The following is a 25,170-nucleotide window of genomic DNA, read 5'->3' as shown; positions in this document are numbered from 1 at the left end:
GAAAAAATAAGAGAATTTTAAAAGATATTAATTGTCTACCGACTTCCTACACAGCATGCAACGAACTCCTACACAGAATGCAACGTACTAAACACGACACTTTATCGATATTGTATCGATAATTTAATTACTTCGAAAAAAAACTGTAAACAATTTGTACACTATTTAATAAAATTTAAACATACGGTACAAAAACGCCTAGTAATGTCTGTTTACTGCCTAGATACGATGCAAAAAACACATCTTAAGGACATTTTCGTTTGTAACAAATGACGTCTAAAAGGCGTCTTTAAAACTTATACGAATATGTTTAAGACAACAATTGATACGTAGAAATAGAAACAGTAAAAGTACTGTAACGTTGTGTTACAAGTCTATAAGAAATTATCGAAAATTTCGTTACCTGCTTGCAGACTTCTATTCAAATGTAGTTTGTGACATTAAAAAACGTTCGACACATGCGCCATACTATTTCTTCCAAGCCTCCAAGTGACGTGGCTTCAATGACGGCACGAGTCGTGCTGTTAACGTGCGATTGTGCTATATGGATTCGTTTATAAAATAATGCCGCTATTATGAGAATTTAGTAGTGGAAAGTATTTCAAATAGTTTCGATAACAAAATCGACTATTCGCGATAATTACGTGGTAATTCGCTCAGGTAAGTGTAACCTACAATAGCTAGTCATACTGTGTATCACTTGTTACATATTTAAGAACTGTGAATTAAATACTGTTTAGATCTGTTGTCAGATGGTCTGTGGTGATTCCAGCAACATGACTACTTACGAAGATTTCATTCAGCAAAATGAAGACCGTGATGGTGTACGGTTCACATGGAATGTCTGGCCATCCTCGCGTGTTGATGCCACAAGACTGGTTGTACCATTGGGAACACTGTACCAGCCTATTAAAGAAAGACCAGATCTTCCCTCTATACAATATGATCCAGTTTTATGTACAAGATCCACTTGTAGAGCAATTTTAAATCCATTATGTCAGGTGGATTACCGTGCTAAACTATGGGTGTGCAATCTGTGCTTTCAAAGAAATCCTGTGAGAATGAAATTATTTTTATCTACGAATTAAACGTGATCATTTCTATGTAATAAACATATATTTGTGTTATCTAAAATTTTCAGTTCCCTCCACAATATGCTGCCATTTCTGAGCAACACCAACCAGCTGAACTTATTCCAATGTTTTCAACAATTGAATATACTATAATGGTAAATATTTATAATCTAAAGTAACAGAATTTTTAAAATTGATTTTTTTATGAATGCGTTACTTATGTCTATTATTTTCATTTAGAGAGCACAGTGTTTGCCACCCATTTTCTTATTGGTTGTGGATACGTGTATGGACGACGAGGAACTCGGTTCTCTTAAAGATTCGCTACAAATGTCGCTTTCTTTACTTCCGCCGAACGCTCTTATCGGTCTTATTACGTTCGGAAGAATGGTACAAGTTCACGAATTGGGTTGCGAGGGATGTAGTAAAAGTTACGTTTTTCGTGGTACTAAGGACTTACAACCAAAACAAGTTCAAGATATGCTTGGTACGTTCTGTACTTGCTTAAAAAAAACAAAACGACAGAGCATATTCATTCGTTATTATTATAGGCATAGGTCGTCTAGTACCAGGACAAAATCTAAACCAACAGAGAGCAGCTGGTGGACAACCGTTACCGCCAGCAAATCGCTTCTTACAACCTGTCCATAAGTGTGACATGAGTTTAACGGATCTTCTAGGAGAACTACAACGCGATCCATGGCCCATAGGCCCAGGAAAACGTCCATTGCGATCTACCGGTGTCGCGCTGGCTGTTGCCACTGATCTTTTGGAAGCTAGTTATGCTAATACAGGAGCTAGGTATAGATTTTACATATACAGTAACACATGCCTAGGATATTGGGCGATATATAAGCGGGAAGCCAGTTCCAAGAACTGGCGGGGAAAGTAATCGGCCAATTTCCAAGGCATCACTGTAATTATTGTTTAGCTATCTTTAGAAGCGAACGAATGTCTGATACTGTTTCTAGAATAATGTTGTTTATCGGCGGACCTTGTTCTCAAGGGCCTGGTCAGGTTGTAACGGATGATTTGAGACTACCCATTAGATCGCATCATGATATCCATAAAGATAATGCCAAGCATATGAAGAAGGCGACTAAACACTACGATGCTCTCGCATCGCGGGCAGCAACCAATGGCCACATAATAGATATCTACTCATGTGCTCTCGATCAAACCGGCCTGCTAGAAATGAGGCAGTGCTGCAATTCGACTGGCGGTCACATGGTTATGGGTGATTCCTTTAATTCCTCTCTATTTAAACAGACGTTCCAACGCGTGTTCGTTAAGGATAATAAAGGTGACTTGAAAATGGCATTTAACGCGATATTAGAAGTAAAAACGTCTCGAGAAATAAAAGTTTCTGGAGCGATCGGCCCTTGCGTTTCTCTGGGTGTGAAAGGCGCAAGTATCGGTGAGCAAGAAGTAGGATTAGGTGGTACGACTCAATGGAAATTCTGTTCCCTTACGCCCTCTACGACCACAGCATTGTTTTTCGAAGTTGTGAATCAACACACTGCTCCAATTCCACAAGGTGGAAGAGGTTGCATACAGTTTATTACCCAATACCAACATAGTAGCGGTCAACGAAGAATCAGGGTTACTACAATCGCCAGAAAGTAAATAAAATGGTATATAAAACTGATAAACGTTATTACCGAGTTCGATATCATGATGTTTCTAATTACAGTTGGGCAGATGCGTCAACGTCCGTGCATCATATAAGCGCTGGATTTGATCAAGAAGCAGCTACTGTTCTTATGTCGCGACTAGCAGTATTTAAGGCAGAAAGCGACGACGGACCGGATATTTTGAGATGGGTTGATCGCATGCTTATCAGACTAGTCGGTATTCTTTCTAAAACATGCAATTGACAGAATGTGCGTTAGAAATAATTCTTATATCTGCGAACATTTTCCTTACAGTGTCAAAAGTTCGGAGAGTATACAAAAGACGATCCAAATAGCTTCAGACTTGCGGAAAACTTTTCCTTATATCCCCAATTTATGTATCACTTACGTAGATCACAATTCTTGCAAGTATTCAACAACTCCCCTGATGAAACCAGTTTTTACAGGTAAACTATCGCGCTTGTATGTTCTAATAAATCAAAGCCTTATTAATCGAATATTAAATCTAATATTACAGACACATGCTCATGCGGGAAGATTTAACGAATTCTTTAATAATGGTGCAACCGATCCTATACAGTTATGGATTCAGTGGTCCCCCAGAGGCCGTTTTATTAGATACTTCGTCCATTCAACCTGACAGAATTTTGTTGATGGACACTTTCTTCCAAATACTTATATTCCATGGAGAGGTAATCTATTTGTTATTGCTTTTGATAAAATGTAACAAAGGATTCGATTACGATTCGATATTAATCGATTGGTTACAGACAATTGCACAATGGCGTCAATTAAAGTACCAAGATTTACCGGAATATGAAAATTTCCGACAATTATTAGCTGCACCTGTTGACGATGCTGCCGAAATTTTAGCTGGAAGATTTCCCGCGCCTAGATATATCGATACCGAACAAGGTGGTTCGCAAGCTAGGTTTTTACTTAGCAAAGTGAATCCAAGTCAAACTCATAATAACACGTTCGCTTATGGAGCGGTAAGTAAAGTTTACCTTGAATTATTTTTATTTAATAAATTACGTCTCGTACACGACTCAACATAATTAGGCCTCGTGTATCACACCATTTGACGTAACTCTGCTGCGTTCCTCGATTCGATCGTACATTTTAAAAATGTCCCGAAGATCGTAACAGAGTTAATATGCATTTTCGATTATATACCATAAACAACAAGTTTGTACCAATCATATGTTACTAATATTTTTTTATGTCACCGTGATCCTGCTACCAGGGGATGCCGTTACCCAATGGGGTGTGTTTTCTATTCATTTGATAATTGTATTCTATTTTACATTCGCTTTTAATTGCTTTGGTAATGGAACTGCGTGGGACAGTAACCTAAACAGTTGATACCTTATTGTAACATTTACAACAAAATATTTATTTCTTTACCACAGTATCTTTTGACAGCTAATAATATTGAAATATCTAACGAAAGATATCGAACGTTGTTCGATAGATATCGAACATCGCTCCGAAATTGTACAACACTGTAGGTACTGGATTATCGATTTATCTCGCGCTTAACACACCTTCGTGTTATTATCGAACAAGTTTGCACAAAGTGAACTACACATTTTAACATTATTGTACATATACAAGGCATTTTCTCTGAAAACAGTCTATTATAAATTATCATTTTTTGTATGTTTTGCTTTCACTGGTTCGGGAATTAGACTTTTAAGCTTCTTTTCCTTGTTACTTAAACGATTATCGATTACAGTATCTAACTAAAAAATTTTTTTTAATTTAGGAAAGTGAAGCACCTGTCTTAACGGATGATGTCAGTTTACAAATATTTATGGAGCATTTGAAAAAACTAGCTGTGTCATCAACAGCTTAATTATTTTGTGCGAGCAAAATTAAGAAACGCTATTGATTTCATGATGCGGCATTCGAATGCATAATTAATTTGATATAAGGATAAAATAAGTGCAGTAAGAATTTATATATACAGAAATTATGCGATTATAATGAAAACACATAACTAAATATAATTCCTCAACAACTATTTTTTCCAAAGTCGAGATATGACTTGTGTACAAATAAAGTACGTAGTATTAATGTAATGCATATTTTAAATATCCCGTGTTGTTCACTTTTTAACATGTATTATCAATAGAGTAACTTATTTTTCAATGGTACTTTTTTTTTCATAATTAGATACACGGTCGTTTTTTTTAGTAGATCGCGAACAGTGTAACGAGACATGTAACGAATCATACATTAGACTCTGTAATTAGTAAGATAAAACTTGTAATAATTACTGAATTTATATACCATAATAACGATATGCAAGCGTATCTTTTTTTATTAATTAAAGTTACGTCTGTTTTTATAGAAATATAAAATATTTCAATACATTGGCAAATGCTAAACTGTTCAATTTCTTTTCTATGTAAAATAAATAAGGTCATATGAGAGAAATTCGACTTTTGCATTTACTACTATTAATTGTAATAAATTTTAATACATCTTCCCAACATACCAGCATGTTATGCATCAGAAGAAACAATAAAACAAATTAACTAAGAAATCTTATAGACATTTTTTGTTCTACATCTGTCCTTTCCAATACCTTACAAAACTCCTCAAACGATATCATACCATCACCATTTTCATCTGCTTCTACTATAGTTCTTTCTGCAATACTAGTTAACTGTTCTTCGCTAAAAATAAGCAAGTTAAATTTATTTAGAGTTATTATTAGTATTCTATGTTGGAAGATCAAGGTGAAACCAATCCCTTACCTTATGTTTGCACCAACCATCATGTGTAGAATAGCTAAAAGTTCATCTTTTGATATTAAATCATCATTATCTAAATCATACATTTTGAAAGCAACTAGAAATAACAATAAAAATAGTACATATAATATTATATCAAGGACTTTTCTTTTATATTGTATGGTCCAAACACTATTGTACTTACATTTCAGTTTCTGTTGTCTGGAATTTAACCGATTAGGACTATTTTTCTTAATAGGCCTAAAGTGAGCAAGGACTTGCATAAATTGTAAAAAATTTACTCTATCATTACCACTTTCTTCAAAGAAAGCATTTACAATTCTTTCACCAAGAGGATTTATTGCCAATTCTGGAATCCTAAGAAAATCTTCTCTGCTCAGTGTACCGCAATCTCCGCGGTCTAAGCTCGTGAAACGACTGTACAAACGTTCAATTTGATTTGGTGTAACTGTAACCAAATTAAGTAATTGCAACAAAAAACCAAAGAAACCAAACAGAGTAATAATGAACGCGTGTAGCGTTCGAAGATGGTGTATCTCGTTAATAAAACTTACATCCAGTAGCATCTTGGATTTGCGCTATTTCTTCTTCACGTAAAAGAAGACTGGACCTATTACCCATATTTCTTTAATGCAACGATCAAAACGTTTCACGATACTTTAACTTTACGCCCGGTATTTTTATCCTAGCATACAATTCTTAATTCATATTTATTTCCTTGGGTCAAAGTGTACTATTCAATGACTAGCTGACATTTATCTATGGGCTGACAGATGACAGGTTAACCACAAGTGTCAAGGTAACTGATAAGAAGAAATTCTTAAGGCTGATACGTATTGCGTATATCGCGTATCTATACTGTAAATGTTCTCAGTCTGGGTAATTTAAGAATTTAATCAGGCAACAGCATTAACGGTATTCCCTGTTAAGGAACATCTTAAGCAGAAAATATTTTCTGATTGGTTATGCTTAATAATAAGTTTATTACTTATGATATCACACTGGAATTAAATCAAATTAATTGTAAAGATCTCTATTCGGATACAGAGAATACCAGATTCTAGGAACTTGTACTAACTGTAAAGATTGTAGCATTGCATTACCCAGACCGAATTATGCTCTGTTCAATAAAATACGTACTTAAATATTCGTTAAAGATAGGATGGTAAACAAATTCTTTTTATTCGAATACACAGCTTTCATATAATTTGCTGTGTATAGTACAATACTCAAAAATGTAATCGTTATCCATCTTATTCGTTGATGTACGTTAGTTTAATGAAAACGTAATTGATCATTTAGTAGTTGTCTTGTGTTAAACATTATATCGATCTCTCATTCAAATTCATAAATAGAATATTTGTACATCGTCCCTTGCTTTCGATTTAATGATTCAGCGCTTTACAAGGGAATTAACTTTTTCATAGAAATGAAGTAACATGCATTCGCGCTCCTACGTCCACGAATTCCAACGTCAGTAATCAGGAAGTGACGTTTTTACAGCATAGTCTCCACGTAGCGCCCTCAAATCTTAACGAATGCTTTTCGTACGTACGTCAAACACTGCGTAAAGCGTTCTCCAGTCACAAGCAACGTGAGTAGTTTTTGTATTTTCGTTAATCAGTTTTCTTCGTTAAAATGAATCAAAACTCATATTAACAACGAAACAACCGAAGTCCGTTATAACCTGAAAGTTATTTTCTGTTAATGAGTTTAAAATTAGGTATCTACGTTTCGTTACAGACAATTTAGATACATGCAATATAATGCTTGTGATTTGCTATATTGTTATAACATATGTGATACACGTATTTCGTGTATATTTAGATCGCGTAGACTTCTGTGTCTCCAATTTTATAACATGAATCTACTTTATTTACAGTTTCAAAAGCACAATGGATCAAGTGAAGAAACTTACAGAACCTGGACGTCAATTTACGAAAGACAGTATTCGTCTCGTTAAACGATGCACAAAGCCTGACCGAAAAGGTACGAATGAAAAGCAATATTAAAAAAAATTTGATTAGTAATTAAATTGTGCATAGACTCTTAACTTATTATGCCATCTTTCTCAGAGTTCCAGAAAATCGCTATTGCCACAGCTATTGGTTTTTGCATAATGGGCTTCATAGGATTCTTTGTTAAATTAATTCATATTCCAATTAACAATATTATTGTGTAAGTAGAGTGTTGATCTTAACATATAATTAATCATTTTGTTTAAGTGATCGTGTTTACATAATTTTTTTGTATGTTTTTAGGGGTTCCTAGGTTCATGTTAAATAGGTCCAATTAACATTTAATAAGGCTATTTCTCCCTCATTCTTCTGTGTACCTTTATTTATAAAATAAAATAATGTATTCTGTCCTGAACTGATTGTGATTGAAGTATGCGAATGTGTGTGTATAATATCATGAAGAATTTTATAATAAAACGAATGTATTAGATATACCTTGTTCTTTTTTTTTTGTTCCAACCTTCAGGACAAGCCTAAAATAAAAATTGTAAAGAGATATTAATATCGAAGGCACTTTTATTTTAAGAATAAAATTTTTTTTCAGATTACAATGATAAAATTTCGTCAGCCATTTTTCTAGTTTAAATTCAATGCATTTCTCCTAAGGAAAAATAGCCGTCGCATGGAAATCCATGGCCAGGTACTCGGTAATAAAAGACGATAGTACGATTTTGTTATGACGAATAAAATCTTATACTGTTTGCTACTTTGTTATTAAAGTTACTCTGCACTTAACCCCTAGAGACTTCTCAATATACTTTACTAAAACGATGAACCTATAAGCCAGATACTACGAGCAACAGTATCTGAAACTTTAATAATGGCAGTATGTATTGGACAGCTAACATAATTATCAAAATATATTATACTTTTCCAAAGGAATTGTAAATTTAGTCCACGATTCCTGACAAGTGTATGTTGCAAACATGATCGGAATATTTTTAATTAAAAATGCAATACTTTCAAACAGTCTGCACATTACATGTGAGAAATAATTGGACAATACGTGTTTGCAATAAGTTTGTTACAGATCCAATACGACGATAATATTAATAAGGATTTAACTATCTGAATCCTTAAAGTTTTTAGCATTAGAAAAAGATTTGCGTATAAATATAAACTCTGTTTTAATATGTTTGATACTTCCTGAACTCTGCAATTAGTAAATAGACGTTAATAATACATGCTTAACATGTACATTAAACTATTAAATACTCTCTTCGGGCAACTTAATAAAATTTATATAAAAAGCAAATATATATATATATATCTAGCACCACACGTGTGTGACTGTTACGTGTTGACGTTTGTCCTGCGCATTTACAAACATACATAACATTCGTAGATGTTTAACCCATTTATACCTTGTGTTTTGTACATAGCCCACCATCAGAAATATTAATAAAAACGAACGAGTACCGTGTTTGTACATATGAGGAATCTGTCAGAAGCGATGTATTTGTTGCAGGTACTTATTGGATTCGTTAAAATGTTGGTGTATACGTATATAGTACAAAATCTAGATAGAAATGAGTTAATCACATAAATTGCATACTGTGAAGAAGAACAACAACAGGAAGACTTTATCCGACTTCTGACTCACGAAGCGCAAGAAAAATCTTCACCTTTGTTGGATCGACTGGCGGTAACATTCCGAAAATGAAAAGCATTTAGTCCGTGGACTCGAAGCGTTTCACTATTAAACTAGCTTTCATAAATTGCACGAACGCTTAAGCGTAGCCCAAAGTGCGTTTGCTAAGCTCTTCCTTCATTGACATTCGGGTAACAAAAATATAACACCTTGTTTTTTTTTTTTTTTTACTCTGATCAATGTCTCTAATAATTCTTTGGCATTCTCTCGCATCACTGTCACTCGATGTACGCATTGCGTGATTCAACAATTGAAATTTCAATAATTACACAATCAGAGCCATTGCATAAAGGTAGAATTGGACATTGGAAATCAATTTTTCACCGCAAACGCACTGAGGGAGGGTAACTACCCACAAAAATTGAGGTATGTCGTTCGGCTCTTGTCACATTAATGAAACATTTAATTGTCATGTAATTAAGTGTTCATTAACTGTTAATGACGCGCGCGCGTATGTGTATATATATGTGCGTGTCTGCGAGTGTAAATATATAACATATGTATCTGTATAAAATATGCACATGTATAATATTAAATATCATTCGATTATTCGTATAAGTATAAGTATCCTCTGAACGCGTTTCGTAATCGCGTAGCAATATGATAGTCATAATCAATATCAGAAGACTTGCGTGCTTACGGGTTAAACTTTCTCTCACTGTTGAATCGAGAAATGGTCACGTAAAAAATAACGGCACCAAACGCGATGTAATTTATAAGAGGTTTTCTCGATTCTCGCTTAAGGTAACGAAAGCACCTTGGCAGCGCTCGGTTTTCTTTCTCTTCTTGTTTTTATTTTTTGATTTGGTGTTGTGGATTGCAACGTTGATCTACAGCATGCACCAATAGTGAAATTTTCTTTCCAAGAATATTTTTTCATTTTAACGTTGGGGATTAAAGAGAACTTTTTTTTTTATTCATTTACAAGGTTCTACCAGGAACCCTTATATGTATATCACCAAAATACGCTAACGTCCAACAACTCGACTCGACTTCACTTATATCTCGGGCACCACAAGAGTCATTCGTTTCTATCTTACACGTACCGATTATATTAATTATACCTTAGAATGTCACAGTACTTATATTCAAGGAATTGGTTACTTATTGTCAAAATAAAAGGATTATTTTCAAGGAATGTCTTCAAGCGTTCTAACGTCGAACGTTTCGAATATAAAGGAGCATATTAAAAAAGAAAGGAGAAGAGAAGTAGGGGAACAACTTACTTTAAAAAGTTAAAGAAAATAGATAGGGAGAAAGAAGAGCGCAAAAATTATGATATTATAATCAACTTACGTGCTACAGACTTGCAACAGAGGAGGGAAGGAGATCTAGGAGAGTCTGGCTTACCGGGATGTGACAGGGGAGATCCAACGAGAAGGACATTCACGAGACTCTCCAAACGTTTTCCGAACAACGTATTCTCCAATTGTTATCGATATTCACACTCTCTGATGTCTTCATGGAATGCATACAACCTTCCGTTTACCCTCACACGGAGTCCGATCTATGGCAAAGCCGTGTTCGCAGCTTCTCCAACCGGTAAACCTAACCTCCTCGGAGATTGCTCCCCAAAATGGCGCGGCAGGAATTTCTTATAACTGATAAAGCTACTAAACTGTGCAACCGGCATCCGAGGTCGGCACGTAGGGGCTCTCTTGTCGGTAGAAATCACCCTCGTACTCTTCCACCTTCACCGGGTACTCCGTGACACAATTTTGAGGCTGATTCAACGCTGGCGGAGGTTGTACAAAGTTTTCCTGGTAACTAGGCAGATGCACGGGTTCCGCGAACTGTTGGTAAGAGTTATCCGGACCGCCCTGTTTCAGGCAGGTCGGTCCATGGAGGCTCAGCATGTCCACCAGCCTGCGCCTCTGCGTCTCTAGCTCTTGGATTTGCGACTTCAAGTCGTGATTCTGTGTCTCGAGGATCTCTGACTCCTGTACCAGGATCACTGTCTTCTCGCGCTTCTTCAGTCGGCACTTGGTCGCGGCGATTTTGTTCCTCTCCCGCCGCCTTCGTCGCCTTTCCTCATCCTCCGGTGTCAGCTGGAAGGGTTTCACGGCGTTTACTAAACTAATCTTGCTTTAGCGAGGCGTTAATCACCATGGAGACGTTATTCGTGAAAGGACATTTGGAGATACAAATGTAGGAACGTGAATCATGACGATATCAAATGGAACATAGGTAGAAATTCATTAGTCGAAACATAGTCGAGTAAGCGCATGTTCCACAATCCATTTTTGCCATATTTCTTCGTAAGTTATAGCACGAATTACGTCTCAACGTGTGTGTCTATAAAAATAACGATACTTAGGTGTTTTCTAACATTCTGCACGTTATAGAATTACTTCTTTCCCGTAGTATTTGTCACAACAGTTTTTGCGTTTAAATTAAAAAAAAAGAGATTCTATCGTGGAACGATCATGTAATAACTTCTCCCTACTAGTTGGTAGTGTAACGTATGCTAGTGCTTGACTATAATATAACAGTCAAAGACAGAAGGAATATCCGGCCGGAAATCAAGGAGGACTCGGTGGCTCGAGAACCCTTGAAATCGATGGAAACGCCGACTTACAGCGCAATCGCCCGACGTCACGACTGTTTTATCGTTTTAACGAGAACAGTATGTGAGGATTTCTTACTCCACCGCGGTTGTTGTTGTTGCTCCCCTCGTCCTCCTCCTCGTCGTCCGCGCTACCGTCCTCCTTTTTCGTTCTCTTCTTCGAGTCATCCCCGCTTCCGTTAGCCCGCCTTTTCGTTTGTAACGTCAACTTCAATCCTGCAAATTATTATATGTGATAGCACGGATTACAAACGACGAACCGATCTGGATATACTCACAAAAGTGTTTTGCACGTGTGGAAAAATTGAATTTATTTTATTAAGAAAATGGCAGTTTAGAAATACGGTATTGCGAGCTATTATTAATTTTCATTTTCTCAACATACAGGGTGTTTCATAACGAATGCGGATTGGACAGATCTTCATAACGTTTGAAGCAAACTAAGTAGTGGACAGTCTTCTAATAGTGAACTGATTCAATCTACTATTACTAAATCAAGCTATTGTACGTTTACCATGTTTTGTCCCTGTTGACTGTCAGTAAAAATTGCTTTGATGCCCTCTACCACACCAAGAGGAAGAAACGATACAGTTCCATCTAAAAAAAAAGTCAAGATGACTTTGATTCTTTTCAAATAATAAACAAATGTCTTTAAAATTCTTAAACTGATTAGTCAAATTTTCGCATATTGTTCATACCGTAACATCTTGTATACGTTTCATAAATTGACAAATGGTACGTGAACATGTCGCACAAGTGATTGTAGTACGGTATATGTATTTTATTTTCGTCACGAAACACCCTCTATATTTTATATCTACAGATTCCTCGTGTTACAATCGAAAGACGTCGAGGTTCAACGTGTACAAAGTTCCGAAATGAGCGCGAAAGCAATTTAATGTACAAAATTGCCTTTACGAGCACCATGACTATACGATCGCGCTAGAATGGGGCTTTGGAAACCAGAATTAGGTATCAAGACGCTGACAAGACCGAGCCAGCCTTGGAATCGCGAGAATAGAAAGACGAAACAAAAGAAACCATGGAGACGCGACCCGGTAGAATTATCAAGGCCACCACCGGATGGGTACCTTCTTTAATGAGTTGACTACAGGTGTGCTGAACACTCGGTGGGCTCGGCTCACCGCTGCTAGTCGAATCCGTACGATCCCTGCTCTTCTCGTTCGTGTAACCCTCGAAGGGATTGGTCATGGCGATTAGGGAGTTTACGATTTCCGGTGTCCTTGGCGTGACCTCGGCCGCCGCGACACCGAGAAGACCCGCGGCAGCCATTGGACTAGGATTCACGTTCACATTCAGGTTGTACATGGTCGGTTATTACCATTTAACCTGAAACAAGAACAGCGAACGTCCATGAGCGTGTGGTCCAGTTTCCATTAAATTATTTTAAATAAAGTGATCACAGTCTACCGATGTATCAACAAAATTACAAGACCTCTATAATTATATGGAATATAAGTATGCAAATCGACACTTTTTCATCCGTTCCCTCTATTGCGTATTTCTTTTCCCGGTGAACGAGAAGTTTATTGATGCAGCCTTGATACGTCGGCTATCGAGCTTGGATCCACGTGAGAACAAAAGAGGAATTCAGGCGGCACTCTGATAACGAAACCGGAAGCCGGAGATCGTTATCGATGCTACGTAGTGTAACTGGCCTTCGTCGATCGTCAAAGATTCTGGCATATTACGTATGGTACCCGCGCGTGGTTCAACGACATTTACGGTATCGAAATAGAGTTCGATAATAGCAAAAGAAATAAACAAAATTTATTCATAAGTGGTACTTCGTCGTTTACCAATCGCAAAATTCCGGTTCGCGCGGTTGCGAGGAACGTCTTCCTCGACGGCATATAGGTCAGTGGGAATATGCCTTTGGCAGAAAGGCCCTCGCCTGTAGTCTGTGACCGCGGTTCAGATCCGGTCCGAGGAAGTCCATTCTTTTTTTTTTTTCTTTTCTTGTTGGAAAGTGTAACCGGGCCCCACGAAAACACGAAGAAACACGGACGAGATCCGCGGCAGGCGAAAGAGTCAGCGGAGGAGGAACCATAGAAGGCTACGGAGGAGGAGTTGCAAGGGCATTAGGCTCCGAATACGGAACGATAAAATTCTTACGAAACGTGGCTCTCACGTGCACACGTACACGCGCACGCGCACACCAGCGTATCGAGAATTGGCGGTCTCGGTAAAAAAACGAACGAGCGAGAGAGAAAGAGGGATGTCCTCCCGAGAAGGTTGGGCAACTCAGCGACGAGGCACAGCCGAAGAATTCGATGCCCGAAAACAAACCGGCCGGCTCTAGCCTGCTGGAGGACGCACGGTTTCTTTTTAGAGGACACGCCGTGGCAGACACGCGTGCGCGTTTCGTGCACCTCGCATGTATTTTTGACGAGAATTGACAAGCTTTTAGCGCCCGTCCCACCATCGTTCAGGATTTCTGTGCGACTCGCGATCGTTCATTTATTTACGCGATCCTTGTGCGTCGATCACATTTATGCAAGACACCGGCTAAACGCTACTGGAACAAACTTTAGTTTCTTTATCTCCTCTTTTCGCGATACAAACGATCATGGATATCACGGACAGATAATCTTGCGAACTACGTACAATAAACATACCTTCGCCATATTCGGTTTTCTTGGTACACGTATTTCCTAACACTCGAACAACTTCATTATCGAAACAAAACAAATACAAACGAAGATAAGAAAGAGATAATTAATCATTCAACCGCGGCAGAAGCATCTCCTTTTTCTTAAACCGCCAGAAGAAGTTCCGAACGAGAAGCCTACATGAATCCTTGGACGATTTTTGAAAAACAATCATATATAAAAACCCTATATAATCTTCCAAACAAACTCTTCTTCCTTCTCCTCTCCTGCTATTGTCTCTCGTGTACTTATTCCCATTAATTAAACGGAAAGACGACAGAGAGGATGGATAGCGAGAAATCTAATGAATTGAGGTCATGAAGCGGAAGGAGGAAGAGCGTTTAGATTTTGAAATTGCGCTACAAAAATAGCCACGCGAACAACATCGCGAAACAAAGCTACGAATCCTCGAGCAATATTAATTTCTTTATTTTGTGGATATCACACACGCTTCCACTAATATCTAGATCTTCCACAAGAGCGATACTTTACGGAGTTCTTTTAACCCTTCAAATTTCTAAAGAACGTTTGTCACAGGACTTTAAAAAATAATAACAATAAAGCTGATATGGTGCAATGCACGGTACAAATATCCTCGCTTAATCGGTCGCTTATGTAAAGCCGTAGGGGCGATGCAACAGATTGAAATAATAATCGAGGATTCGGGTTTGTTTGAATGGGAACAGGTGTCCGATCGAAGCCGTCGCCGCTGCACGCTGTTAAACGTATAAATAGAAACCGTTTGATTTTGATGTATGCCACGAACGCTTCGGTATTCGGCTGATCTCTCGCTCAAAGATTCTCGAACCAAAAACTTTCGAACTGGACCCGAATTATTTCGGGTAAAATGACATTAGAATGACCCGATCGGTCTCACCCTTACTTCTCTTAAAGTCTATTATTCGTTTCTTTGAGTCTCAGATACAGAGGCGAGTTGGCAGACATAAAAATACAAATCGTATCCGACGCAATTCGCGGCCGAAAAAGTATCCTTGAGCACTCGATTCAGTTTCATTCGACTGTAAGAGTAAACGATTGTTTTCGAGGCTTCCCCGTTACAAGATTTTCGACGTCGATCGATCGCTGTACAACGAGTAGGAATCCTCCCGATCGAGAGGGAGGGCCAGAGAGAATGTTGGCGAATGAATGAACGAGCGATCGAGCGAGCGAAGATCGCCACTTTAAAAATTATAAACGCCGCATAGTTTATTTTGCGTCAAGGTGCATCCAAGCTATTCGTAGAGCGACCGCCTAATAATAAGCACACTTCCGATTCGTAGGGATCGTTCTGGTCGAGGGTATTGTGTCGTGGTGTTCGTGGGGGGTTCGTTCCTCCTCTCACGCGACGAAATCGCGCCGACAGCGGAAACTTTATCGACTTTATCGCCAGATCCCTACATAGAACCGAGCACAGAGCTTTCGAACTCGCGCACAGTGAAACCTTTGTTGGCTTTCGTAGTACTGTTGACATTCTCAAGGTAATTTTACACCGCCCGTAGGGGGCCGGGGGAGTTTTCGGTTGTTGATCGACGACGTGGGGCACACATATCGCGCGCGCTGCGGAGAACTGTTTACGTCGGTCGGTTACGTCGCAGATGACGTTTTGCCAACAATGAAGCACTGTACTCTGCGATCGTCGCTTATTTCTTTTTCATCGTCGTGTAAACAACCTATGCAAATCAATTATACAGGAACCAAGAGGGGAAAAGTGTAGAGCGAATTTAAAAAAAATATTCTTTTTCTAAATTACTCGAAACCATTTTCTTTGTCGAACGATCTGTTCCGTGTTCCTTCCTCCTGCGCGACTGTGGAACTCTCGTCACGTGCGGCACGGTAAGAACTATTTAGCGATGGAATCGAGCATGCCACAAGCGTCGACGCGACGGGATATGTTCAAAGTACGAAACGAGATTTTCAGTTTCGTGCAACAGTGTTCTCGACGAATGTTTCCGTAGATAGAGATTTAGAATTTCGTGTCGGAGCTCGATCCCATCGCTAGCGGGGACCGCGGTACATGTCCGGGGGAATCCAGAGGATCGGAGAAAGATTAATTACCGACTTGGTCCGCGCGGGCGAGCGAAAGACGATCGCGTTGCCGGGATTTTCGGAGCGTCTCGACGCTTTTCAGAAAGGGGGCCGAGAGGGTCGATATATCGTTGCTGGTGTATTTATGACTCGCAGCTTGACACGGTCGGCGTTACGAAGCTGCTTTGCTTCGATGCACGGTTGCTGTGTGTGCCCAACGAGAGCAACAAAGCTCGAGAGAACATCGAGTCCTTCTATCGAAAACGCGTGGCTAAAAATTGTTCGCGAGGAATAGAAGAAAATGGGGGGGACAGATATGCCATTACGTGGCACGTACACGGCGCGTAAAAGAACACAAAAGGAGAAAGAGATCGTGGTGTACAGAGAGCGCAAACTCTCTTGCGCAACCGGTGCCCATCTGGTCAGAAAGCTTTTATCGTGCTTTTTCGGTACGGTCGTCGACATAAGCGTGGGCGGCCTAATTCCTACGGCTGTCGTTTCTGCAACGTATATACGCGTTCGATCGCCAATAGAGAACATGCCAATTTTCGCCTATCCAAATCCCATCAAACTCCTACAACACTCGCGATCGATTCCAAAGCACTGCGAACAAGAAGTCAACAGGAGACAATGGTTAGAAAGAGTTAAAAAGCAGTTTGTTTTAGCGGTAGAAACATATTAAATAATAAACAATAGCGATATAGCATAATCAAGCTACCAGGTTTCCCGAGCGTTCGAGGACAACAACTCCTACGCTATCTCACGTTAAATGACAAGGTTGCGACGATAAGTTTTCAAAACGCTAATTTTCCTACGGTTCTTTTTTATAAACTCGCCCCGGGAGTGATCGCGTGGCTCAATAGACTCCGCGGGTTGTGCAAATATAGAAAAACGAGCAGGTAGAAAAGAGGAGAGAAACGCGAGGCAAGGCCATCGTAAAAATGCACAAAGGGAAACGACGATAAAGCACGAACCTGTTGGAGAACAGTATGTGTTAGCCAAGGAGAAATTTCGACTTGGCAGAAGGCGTACGATGAAGGTGAAAGGTCGATGCAAAAGAAAAAGTTTGAAAAGTCGGTGCCTCGCACGCTTCGCGCAACTATTCGTTGCCGTCGCTGCCATTGAATCTACAATCGGGAAAATCCTCTATCGACCGTCAATATTTTAAATTCAGGAGCCACGGGTAATAAAGATTAAAACGAAAAGAAATGCAATATTCATGTTGCACGGACTCTTAGATGCGGGAACGACGAAACTGCAACAATGAGCCCCCGTGGAGGCGAGGAAACAGGGGGAGTAGTATTACGACGATATCTGTCCCAATTATACAGCTTTAATTACGGCAAATTACTTTACCGGTGTCCTAGAGCGTGACAACAATGATTTACCCACAGCTAACAATGTTTTACTTTTATAAACTGATAATCGTCCTCTTGAAAACCACTAAAACCTCAACGATTCATCGAGTCAGAATTCTGACGCTTGGAAACGGCAATTACAACGCGACTAGGGGCATTTAACGCTTTGTAATTTGGAAAATTGTCGAGTATAAACTCTAAACAAGGAAAATTGAACGTTGCCAGCGAACGAGTTAATGCCAACGAGAGACTCGGACAGATCCATCGAACTCACTAAATGTCAGTTACTGAAAACACGAAGCTGCCCTGGCGTTTCCTACGCACCACTCTTCCCGCGCTATGTTTGGTGTTCGCAACGAAATTTATGCTTCCTGTCCACTCCGTAATGCGACCACACGCTCGTTGCCGCCAGGCGTGTAATTTACATACGGTGGCCAGTTTGTGTGCGTTTCGTCTATGACCGTCGCGACCGCCTGGAACGGCACGAGGAAAGAGGAAAGAGGAAAGAGGAAAGAGGAAAGAGGAAAGAGGAAAGAGGAAATCGACGAAACGAACTTACGTTCCGCGGCCACATTGTGCACGCACGCACACACCATCTTGAACGTGTGAAACCCGAGTGGGTAAAGAGCGTACGCCCCATCACCACGAACAGAGTTTTGCAACCGATCGTGGTAAAAATAATCATTTAGGATATTGATCATTCAAGAATAACCAGACGAGTTTACGTTGGCTGAATGAAATAGCATGTCGCAGGCTCAACCCGTTTTTAGACTGCCTCAACGATCTACGACCTTTCGAAGAAACGGTTAGGAAAGGAACAATTAATGGAGATTGATGTCTCCCGAACCCGCATGATGTTCTCCCTTCTTGGGGTATCCGTTCCCGTCATACGGGCGCAAATTCGTGAGACGACCTAGACAATGGAACAATGGAAACTACGTATACTTGTACAAACTTGTGATAATTTTTACCAAGAAACGGCGAACGATTACTCGTGCGCAATGACGCAATTCTTTCTGCATTACATAAATAAGAGTCGAACAACGGCTAGTCTTTGAAGAAAAACGTCTTTCCGATGGATGTATAATACTTTAAAGCGAGCTGTTGAAAACGACGCAAGGATAGAACGAGACATTCTTCCGATCGTTCATGAACGGCAGAAAAATTCTTTTGGAGCATTCCGTTTCGTGTCACAACGATCCTTCGCGCGATTTTCCCGATGTGTCACGCTGACTCGGAGCACCATTTCGTAATTCAACACCTGAATTTTCCGAAAGGATTCGCGCTTGTTTTGAAAAAATCGACGCGATTTGTTCGTCCAAGAATATTCCAGGTTGTGGCTTAATTACAGCCTAGGATCGAGCAAGCCACGAGAGAACGCGCGAAGATTCAGAGCGGTGATCGACTTTGCGATAAAGCCTAATTGCCAGGAAAGTTAGCGTCGATAGCGATGCGGTGAATAGAGCACCGAGTAACGTGCTGTAACGCAGAGTTAAGGTTCAGGGAATAAAGATCGATAACTCTCGCTTCCGAGGAACACCGAGGTCTCTACGGTTCACGGCAGATCGAAAGATACGGAAGGCCTGCTTGCCATCGATGGGGGAATCATGAGAAACGAACATCCAGCGCGCGACGTTGCTGGAAGTTTTAAACGAAATCGTCGAAAAGAAGAACGCGGTTTTAGTGGCGAACAAAGAGGTTTTTATCTCGGTGTATCTCTCTGTTTGGTCAGAGACCCAAATCGCGAGACAAGTTTCGCGGAACTACCAAGAAGCATCTCGACGAACACGAGAAATTCGAAACTTTGGGATCGTCGAGCACGTGCGATCGACGCTTTGAAATCCAGCGTGTGTCTACCGCCTCTTTACTCGCGCGAGCGAACGCTGATTACGTAATAGGACTGTCGGCGTACTCGCATTCGCATGTTCGAACAATTCGAAATTCGAACCGAACCGATTCGAGCACTCGGGAAAACCAAGCAGTTAAAAAACAATGGAACATATAGAATGATCTAAGTACATATGTTCTAGGTAGATCATTTATATCTCGTCGTATTATCGCTACTATTTTTATATTATTATTAATCAGAATTTAATATTTCTATGACCTGTTACCGTCTATATCATCCACGAGTTTCTTTATTTTACTTCGACGTTCCTTTGGTAAAACTCGGCTCGGTTTTCCGAGTATTCTGACAGCTCTATTGCGTAACAAGAGCGCGTCGTCGATAAAAGTTCTTTTCGCGCAAATACAAAATTCACCGTCGATATACCGCATTACAGAGGGAAAAAGCGTGGAAAAGAAATAGCGATAAACAACGCGTCAAGGGTGGCGAGGCGTGAAAATAGGCGGCGACGAAAATAACTGGAAATGGCCGGAAAAATGTTGCGCGCATGCAACAAGTGGAACGTGGATTGGAACGGTGGAGTCTATAGAAACGATCGAAATCGATTTTGGGAAAATTTGAAAGGAAGATTCTAGAGGCCAAAATAAGACGAAAATCAAGAACACCAATTTTTTGATCGAAGCTTCCTTAAAATTATTAACGTTTAAAGTTCCATGTAGACCAGAAATTTTTTCGGCAAAAAAAATTTTTTAATCATTCTAAAAAAATTATTTTCGGTCGCAGGAATCAACTACAAGCATTTTTGGTGAATAGACATACCCCCAAAATCCTACGCACTTGTGAGAAAAAAATTCGTATAGGTGGAAAAATCTAATTAGGTGCCTAAATTTTTCGACGAAAAAAAAATTTCAAATCGTTCTGGAAAAATTATTTCCAGTTGCGGGGGCGAATTAAAATTATTTTTGGTGAATAGACATACCCCCGAAATCCTGCGTATTTTCGAGAAAAAAATTCAATTCCGGTGGAACTTTAAACGTTAATAACTTTTTAACGAAGCCTCAATCAACAAATTGGTATTCTTGATTTTCGTCTTATTTTGGCCTCCAGAATCGCTCATTAAAATTTTGTCCCTGTATATCTTCAAACATTTTCACCTAAAAAGGTTCGATAACTAAGAGACGCGAACTGAAATGTTGCATTCTATAGACGTAGCATAAATTCCTAGGATGATTGTGTTATTGAAAAAAAATATAAGACGTTCACAGATGCCAGCCAGCTGACACTTGTAATATAGTACAATAAAACTGTCAGTGTCGTTACAAAACACGAGTCGCGTTTTGCCAGTGAGCAAAAGAATAACCAAAGCCACGGAGGTATAGGCCTCACCGAAAATAAAGATACTCGTGGATGATTGTCGCTGATTTTACGTACGCGGTGTGTTCTTTCTAGAAATGTTCGTTTCGTAATACGAGACTGGTAATTCGGACTAGGCTGGAAATATTATTAGCGATATTACAAGTATGCCAGTGTTATTTACAATCGTCCGGTGTCGTCGTTCCGAAAGCGTTACACAGCAATTTAAAGAAGCAATCCACGGTGTATGGCTAGCCGTCACTCTTCTTACACTTCGACTTCGCTTTGATCTCTAAAGTGACACAGATTTGTTGTTGGTTGTCCGCGATAAATTAAGAGCATAATAATGTGCATCGTTGGCCTTACCGCGATGCGAGGCGATTCCTAGTAGAATTTATGCCATTAAAGAACGGACTCTCTGCGACGCGATGACTTCAGCCACTTACTGTAAAAACGAAAAGGAAGTCAGAAGCGAAAAAGGAGAAAAATTATGAAATAGGAACGAGTGTAAACACGATCGTAAACTCCCGTTATTAAAGAACGTGTCGGCGCGATGATGTGATGTAACGATCACAATATTAGGCAGGTTACATACACGAAATACAAACAATTGAAACTCTTTAAAAGTAAGCTTTTAATCTACGAAGGAATCGGAATAACAAAAGAATTGGGTGTGGTTGGTCAAGGATTGGTTATTTAGCGAAGCTGTAAGAAGGGATCGTGACAAGGTGGACGTGTATGTAAGGCAGATCAAAGAGAGGAAAATGCAAGCAAGAAACTACGAAAAAGGGATAAAATGTCTCTGAAGAAGAGCAGACTAACGACTGTAAGTTTCCAGGGTGGTCGAGAGCAACGATCCAAATTTCGATCTTTGATCAATTTTTAAAACCTCTATGTTCCCCATCAAACAATTTCGACAGTTCCTCGTAAGCACAGTCGAGGTTAAAAAGTTTAAGAATGGTGGATCAAATTGGGCTACATATTGTGTTCCCGCGCAACGTAAATCTTTCCTACCGCCATTTCTCTGCAATGCATATTAGCATTTTAAATTCAATCGGTAAATTGACGCCCTTGAGCAATAATGGCCTCCCCCACCAACTCCTTTTTTCCGAGCACCTCTCACTCTTTCACCATGACAACTTGCAAATCCAGTTATATCATCTCTCGACTTTGTAATCACCTATGTGTAAGAAAGTGACTCGAGCGAGCGAGCGAACTTGCTTCTCGCCAGTAAATCATCGCAAATTCTTTTATACGCGTTACGTTTTTCCTTGACCGCGGTAAATATAATTAAAACGTGCTCTTTTGTTGTAACTAGCCGTATCGAGCCTCTGAAAAAACTGTGTATACATCTGAACTTTGTTTTTGTGATGTGATCTGTTATGAGTTTTTGTAAACGATAAAAGTATATTAAAAAAAAAAAAAATGAAAACTACCGATTGTGGCTGCTTTAACGCTCGTATGATCGGATCTGTCCAAATAAACCGCAATGTATTCCAACGTGCCAATTGTTCGAAAGCTTGATTGTTTTACCCACGGAATATTTCCATTATCTGGAACGTCTCCTGAAAAAAGTTCTAAATTATACCAAGAACGACGGTCGAAGGAGGGATAAGAACAACGATAACAATAATCGAGTGTAATTTGCGAGGAGCGGACAAAATTACATGAAAACAAGACTAAAAAGGTGCATTTGAGAAGCAAAGATACTTCTCTAGTTGCAATATTTAATAACCTTCGGAGTTATGGAAATGTCCACGCTATCGAAGCTCATCGACGATCTAAGGACGAAATGCCAGTAAAGTAAGGTCATGGTCACGGAAGAACAAAGATTCTTTACTATGGATCAATCGATCAACAATAATTGCTCAAAACTGAAGACTAATTTCAACAAATGTCAATGATATCCCTAGATAGGGGAACCTAGTGTAGCAGTCAACGTACGTGTATTTTTCGTAAAACAATTCTTTTCTCGAAATTTCTCTATTTTTCTTCCTTACATAATAATATATGAAGAGAATTATCGTTATCTAACATTACAACTAATCATCATACTGAGCATGTTGCACTCTAGGTGGATTGACGCGTTTACATAGCGAATACAAAGATAAGATTATTATTGTATAATTTTTATCAGTCGCGGAGGAAGTTTACAAACGAAAGTAAACGTTTAAGGTTCTCGTGGCTTCGCAAACTGGAATCTCCGAAGAGATTCGTACGAGTTGGTTTACTTTTCAATAGCGGAAATCATTACTACGGAAATCATTTATGTTATTGCGATTAATCAAACTTGACCATTCGATGGTAAGTCGCTTAACAAATAAAACGTTTCGTTATTACTCTTAAAATTCAAATAAAAAACAAATTCGATAAATGCTAAATTCTGCACGAAGTTTATTTTCCTTCTTACAAATATGTTCACCGACGAACGCACATTTCCATAAACACTAAGTCGTCTGTAATAAACGTACTCAACGGTTAAACTACTGTAATATGAGGGTTTATGATTACGGTTATTTGTGATCCTACTTAACTCCACTTTACATGCCAATATGAACACTACACTTTCGTTTACGTAGATACATAGAATATATTTGACCGATCGTAAGAAATCGAAAACAATTTCCCCATGCGAACATATCTGCACTGCATTCAAAACATTTAAACGAAAAGTCGACGCTGGCCCAGCATAAATGTTTAATTTAAATGTTTAGTTTAAGCACAGGGTTGTGCAATCGAGAACATTGGTACCGTGTGAGGATACTATATAGTCCTTACTAGATTCGCCACAATGTTGCCAATGTTCTGTTTTGCTATATTTAAGGTTCCCCACTACACCAGATGTTCTCCGTGACACTAATCATACATTGCTGCGAGTCCATCCTCAGGTGTCATGAATCCACTGCTCGTTGTCAAATTCTCAAAACTTATTCTTTGAATTGTAACATCGTAGAAACTCACTAACTTTTTCTCGTTCTACTTGTGACCGTTAAACGTCGCTCTAAAAATCTTCTTTCTATGTTTTCTGATACCTTTTTCGACTAGTATCGCATGTAACCGATAATCAACTTTATGGCCAACTTCATATTCATGAAAACACGGCACACGAACGTTACCGCGATTTTCGAGAAATTGAAATTGAAACTAATTACAATTACCAAAGAAAAGGTGGATTCTCACTGTTATTGTTATTCGAATAGTTAATAAAATCAGTAAGCTGTATGTTAATGGAAAGCAAAGAAACAAAATAGGTTAAAGTCGAAGAGTAATCGTTTTCTACGCGTACGATAATATACCCACGTCGCGAAGCAAACGTCGCATTTAACATATTCTTCTCTCGACTCTTGCCGTAATAATGCAACATGTTCGTAATAAAGCTCCGCTCGGTAGTCGTGCGACCTTGAATAGTTGCGAACTCGATCTTCGCGATGTTCGACGACAGAAAAATTATCGTCGTTCATTTTGGTACCTGTTTCTCGAGGAGAAATATTCTACTAAATTTTGATAACAACGAATCTGATGATAATCTTCCAAACGTAAACGAAATTCACAAAAAATACCTCCGAAAAAATTGTAATAATCGTCGTACCGCAGAAAACTGACAAGCGATGTTTACACATATTCCACAATCGATACAAGCAGCAAGTATATCTTGCTAAAAACCAAATGTCACTGGTCTTGTAAGCTCGAAAACGCGCGACAATCTAGTCACCCCGAGAATTTCAACGAAATTGCGCCTGCAGACCCGATACACTTTATTGCACCCTCGAACTATATTACAAGAATAGCCGCGTACCCGACTCGACCTACAAAGAGCTTTATTACGTGCAGAGAAGACGGTTTTCGGTGCGTGTACGGATCCTACCTTCTCAGTGCGAACAATAACACAGCGTTCCGATACGCCCCACACCGTCCTACTCCGTCGGCTGCCGGCGCACGACTGTGGATAATTCGCGGTCGCGGCCGGCCTAGATATATACGAGCTATTATTAGCAACCGTCGTCATCGAGAATGGCGCTGATTGGCTAGCAGTGGCGTGATCGGGCCACACGATTGGCCGATCTCGCGAATGCACCGCGAGTTCTGGTGCAGGCCTGGCTCATGGCTGGGCGCGACTCTGCGGACACGACATTTGTTGTTAACATGAAACTGTCAGAGGATATGCGCTCCCTTAATGCACCGGCATTTCAGCCGCGTGTTGCGATACTACCG

The 25,170-nt window shown here is 39.5% G+C and overlaps 4 protein-coding genes across 9 annotated transcripts; 2 read left to right on the top strand and 2 right to left on the bottom strand.

Moving 5' to 3' along the window:
• The first annotated feature begins 464 nt into the window (after positions 1 to 464).
• LOC122397085 (protein transport protein Sec23A) lies at positions 465 to 4,611 on the top strand. Of its 4 annotated transcripts, none has more exons than XM_043395956.1 (12): positions 465 to 660; positions 773 to 1,055; positions 1,142 to 1,228; positions 1,314 to 1,560; positions 1,625 to 1,874; positions 2,045 to 2,695; positions 2,767 to 2,920; positions 3,002 to 3,153; positions 3,225 to 3,399; positions 3,478 to 3,699; positions 3,954 to 3,974; positions 4,476 to 4,583. In XM_043395956.1, exons 2-12 carry the CDS (start codon positions 777 to 779, stop codon positions 4,563 to 4,565), a joined length of 2,328 nt encoding a protein of 775 aa, XP_043251891.1. In that variant the 5' UTR covers positions 465 to 660; positions 773 to 776; the 3' UTR covers positions 4,566 to 4,583. The 4 variants fall into 4 exon arrangements, with proteins under 4 accessions (XP_043251891.1, XP_043251889.1, XP_043251888.1 ...); XM_043395954.1 differs by having other exon boundaries at positions 753 to 1,055; XM_043395953.1 differs by having other exon boundaries at positions 741 to 1,055.
• A 629-nt stretch (positions 4,612 to 5,240) lies between these two features.
• Positions 5,241 to 6,296, bottom strand: LOC122397088 (calcineurin B homologous protein 1-like). Its single transcript, XM_043395960.1, has 4 exons — positions 6,024 to 6,296; positions 5,654 to 5,917; positions 5,473 to 5,566; positions 5,241 to 5,391 (listed from the first exon to the last, which is right to left on the bottom strand). Exons 1-4 carry the CDS (start codon positions 6,088 to 6,090, stop codon positions 5,247 to 5,249), a joined length of 570 nt encoding a protein of 189 aa, XP_043251895.1. The 5' UTR covers positions 6,091 to 6,296; the 3' UTR covers positions 5,241 to 5,246.
• Positions 6,297 to 6,926: 630 nt separating this feature from the next.
• LOC122396712 (protein transport protein Sec61 subunit gamma) lies at positions 6,927 to 7,917 on the top strand. 2 transcript variants are annotated; one of them, XM_043395334.1, is made up of 4 exons: positions 6,927 to 7,063; positions 7,352 to 7,458; positions 7,545 to 7,647; positions 7,731 to 7,917. In XM_043395334.1, the coding sequence occupies exons 2-4, from the start codon at positions 7,365 to 7,367 to the stop codon at positions 7,738 to 7,740; spliced, it is 207 nt and encodes a 68-aa protein (XP_043251269.1). In that variant the 5' UTR covers positions 6,927 to 7,063; positions 7,352 to 7,364; the 3' UTR covers positions 7,741 to 7,917. The 2 variants fall into 2 exon arrangements, with proteins under 2 accessions (XP_043251269.1, XP_043251270.1); XM_043395335.1 differs by having other exon boundaries at positions 7,052 to 7,192.
• A 2,361-nt stretch (positions 7,918 to 10,278) lies between these two features.
• LOC122396711 (activating transcription factor 3) lies at positions 10,279 to 24,894 on the bottom strand. Of its 2 annotated transcripts, none has more exons than XM_043395332.1 (5): positions 24,824 to 24,894; positions 21,325 to 21,403; positions 12,796 to 13,054; positions 11,784 to 11,920; positions 10,279 to 11,186 (listed from the first exon to the last, which is right to left on the bottom strand). In XM_043395332.1, exons 3-5 carry the CDS (start codon positions 13,031 to 13,033, stop codon positions 10,752 to 10,754), a joined length of 810 nt encoding a protein of 269 aa, XP_043251267.1. In that variant the 5' UTR covers positions 13,034 to 13,054; positions 21,325 to 21,403; positions 24,824 to 24,894; the 3' UTR covers positions 10,279 to 10,751. The 2 variants fall into 2 exon arrangements, with proteins under 2 accessions (XP_043251267.1, XP_043251268.1); XM_043395333.1 differs by having other exon boundaries at positions 12,850 to 13,054.
• Positions 24,895 to 25,170: the final 276 nt, after the last annotated feature.

The sequence above is a fragment of the Colletes gigas genome, unplaced genomic scaffold (assembly GCF_013123115.1).
Source record: "Colletes gigas isolate AHSC1104 unplaced genomic scaffold, ASM1312311v1 Colletes_gigas_Sc00008, whole genome shotgun sequence".
NCBI classification, from domain to species: Eukaryota; Metazoa; Arthropoda; class Insecta; order Hymenoptera; family Colletidae; genus Colletes; species Colletes gigas.
Note: the sequence above shows the minus strand (reverse complement) of the source record. Positions and strands in the feature narration are given on the sequence as shown.

Bases quoted from the DNA above. Each gene is read 5' to 3' on its own strand.
- LOC122397085 (XM_043395954.1), top strand. From the start codon at position 753: ATGGTCTGTGGTGATTCCAGCAACATGACTACTTACGAAGATTTCATT. The intron at 1,875-2,044 runs GTATAGATTTTA...TACTGTTTCTAG, and splicing joins TATGCTAATACAGGAGCTAG to AATAATGTTGTTTATCGGCG. The intron at 3,154-3,224 runs GTAAACTATCGC...CTAATATTACAG, and splicing joins GATGAAACCAGTTTTTACAG to ACACATGCTCATGCGGGAAG.
- LOC122397088 (XM_043395960.1), bottom strand. From the start codon at position 6,090: ATGGGTAATAGGTCCAGTCTTCTTTTACGTGAAGAAGAAATAGCGCAA. The intron at 5,918-6,023 runs GTAAGTTTTATT...ATTTGGTTACAG, and splicing joins AATCCAAGATGCTACTGGAT to TTACACCAAATCAAATTGAA. The intron at 5,567-5,653 runs GTAAGTACAATA...TGTTATTTCTAG, and splicing joins CAGACAACAGAAACTGAAAT to TTGCTTTCAAAATGTATGAT.
- LOC122396712 (XM_043395334.1), top strand. From the start codon at position 7,365: ATGGATCAAGTGAAGAAACTTACAGAACCTGGACGTCAATTTACGAAA. The intron at 7,459-7,544 runs GTACGAATGAAA...CATCTTTCTCAG, and splicing joins CACAAAGCCTGACCGAAAAG to AGTTCCAGAAAATCGCTATT.
- LOC122396711 (XM_043395332.1), bottom strand. From the start codon at position 13,033: ATGTACAACCTGAATGTGAACGTGAATCCTAGTCCAATGGCTGCCGCG. The intron at 11,921-12,795 runs GTACCCATCCGG...AATAATTTGCAG, and splicing joins TAGTCAACTCATTAAAGAAG to GATTGAAGTTGACGTTACAA. The intron at 11,187-11,783 runs GTAAGAAATCCT...AAACCCTTCCAG, and splicing joins ACAACAACAACCGCGGTGGA to CTGACACCGGAGGATGAGGA.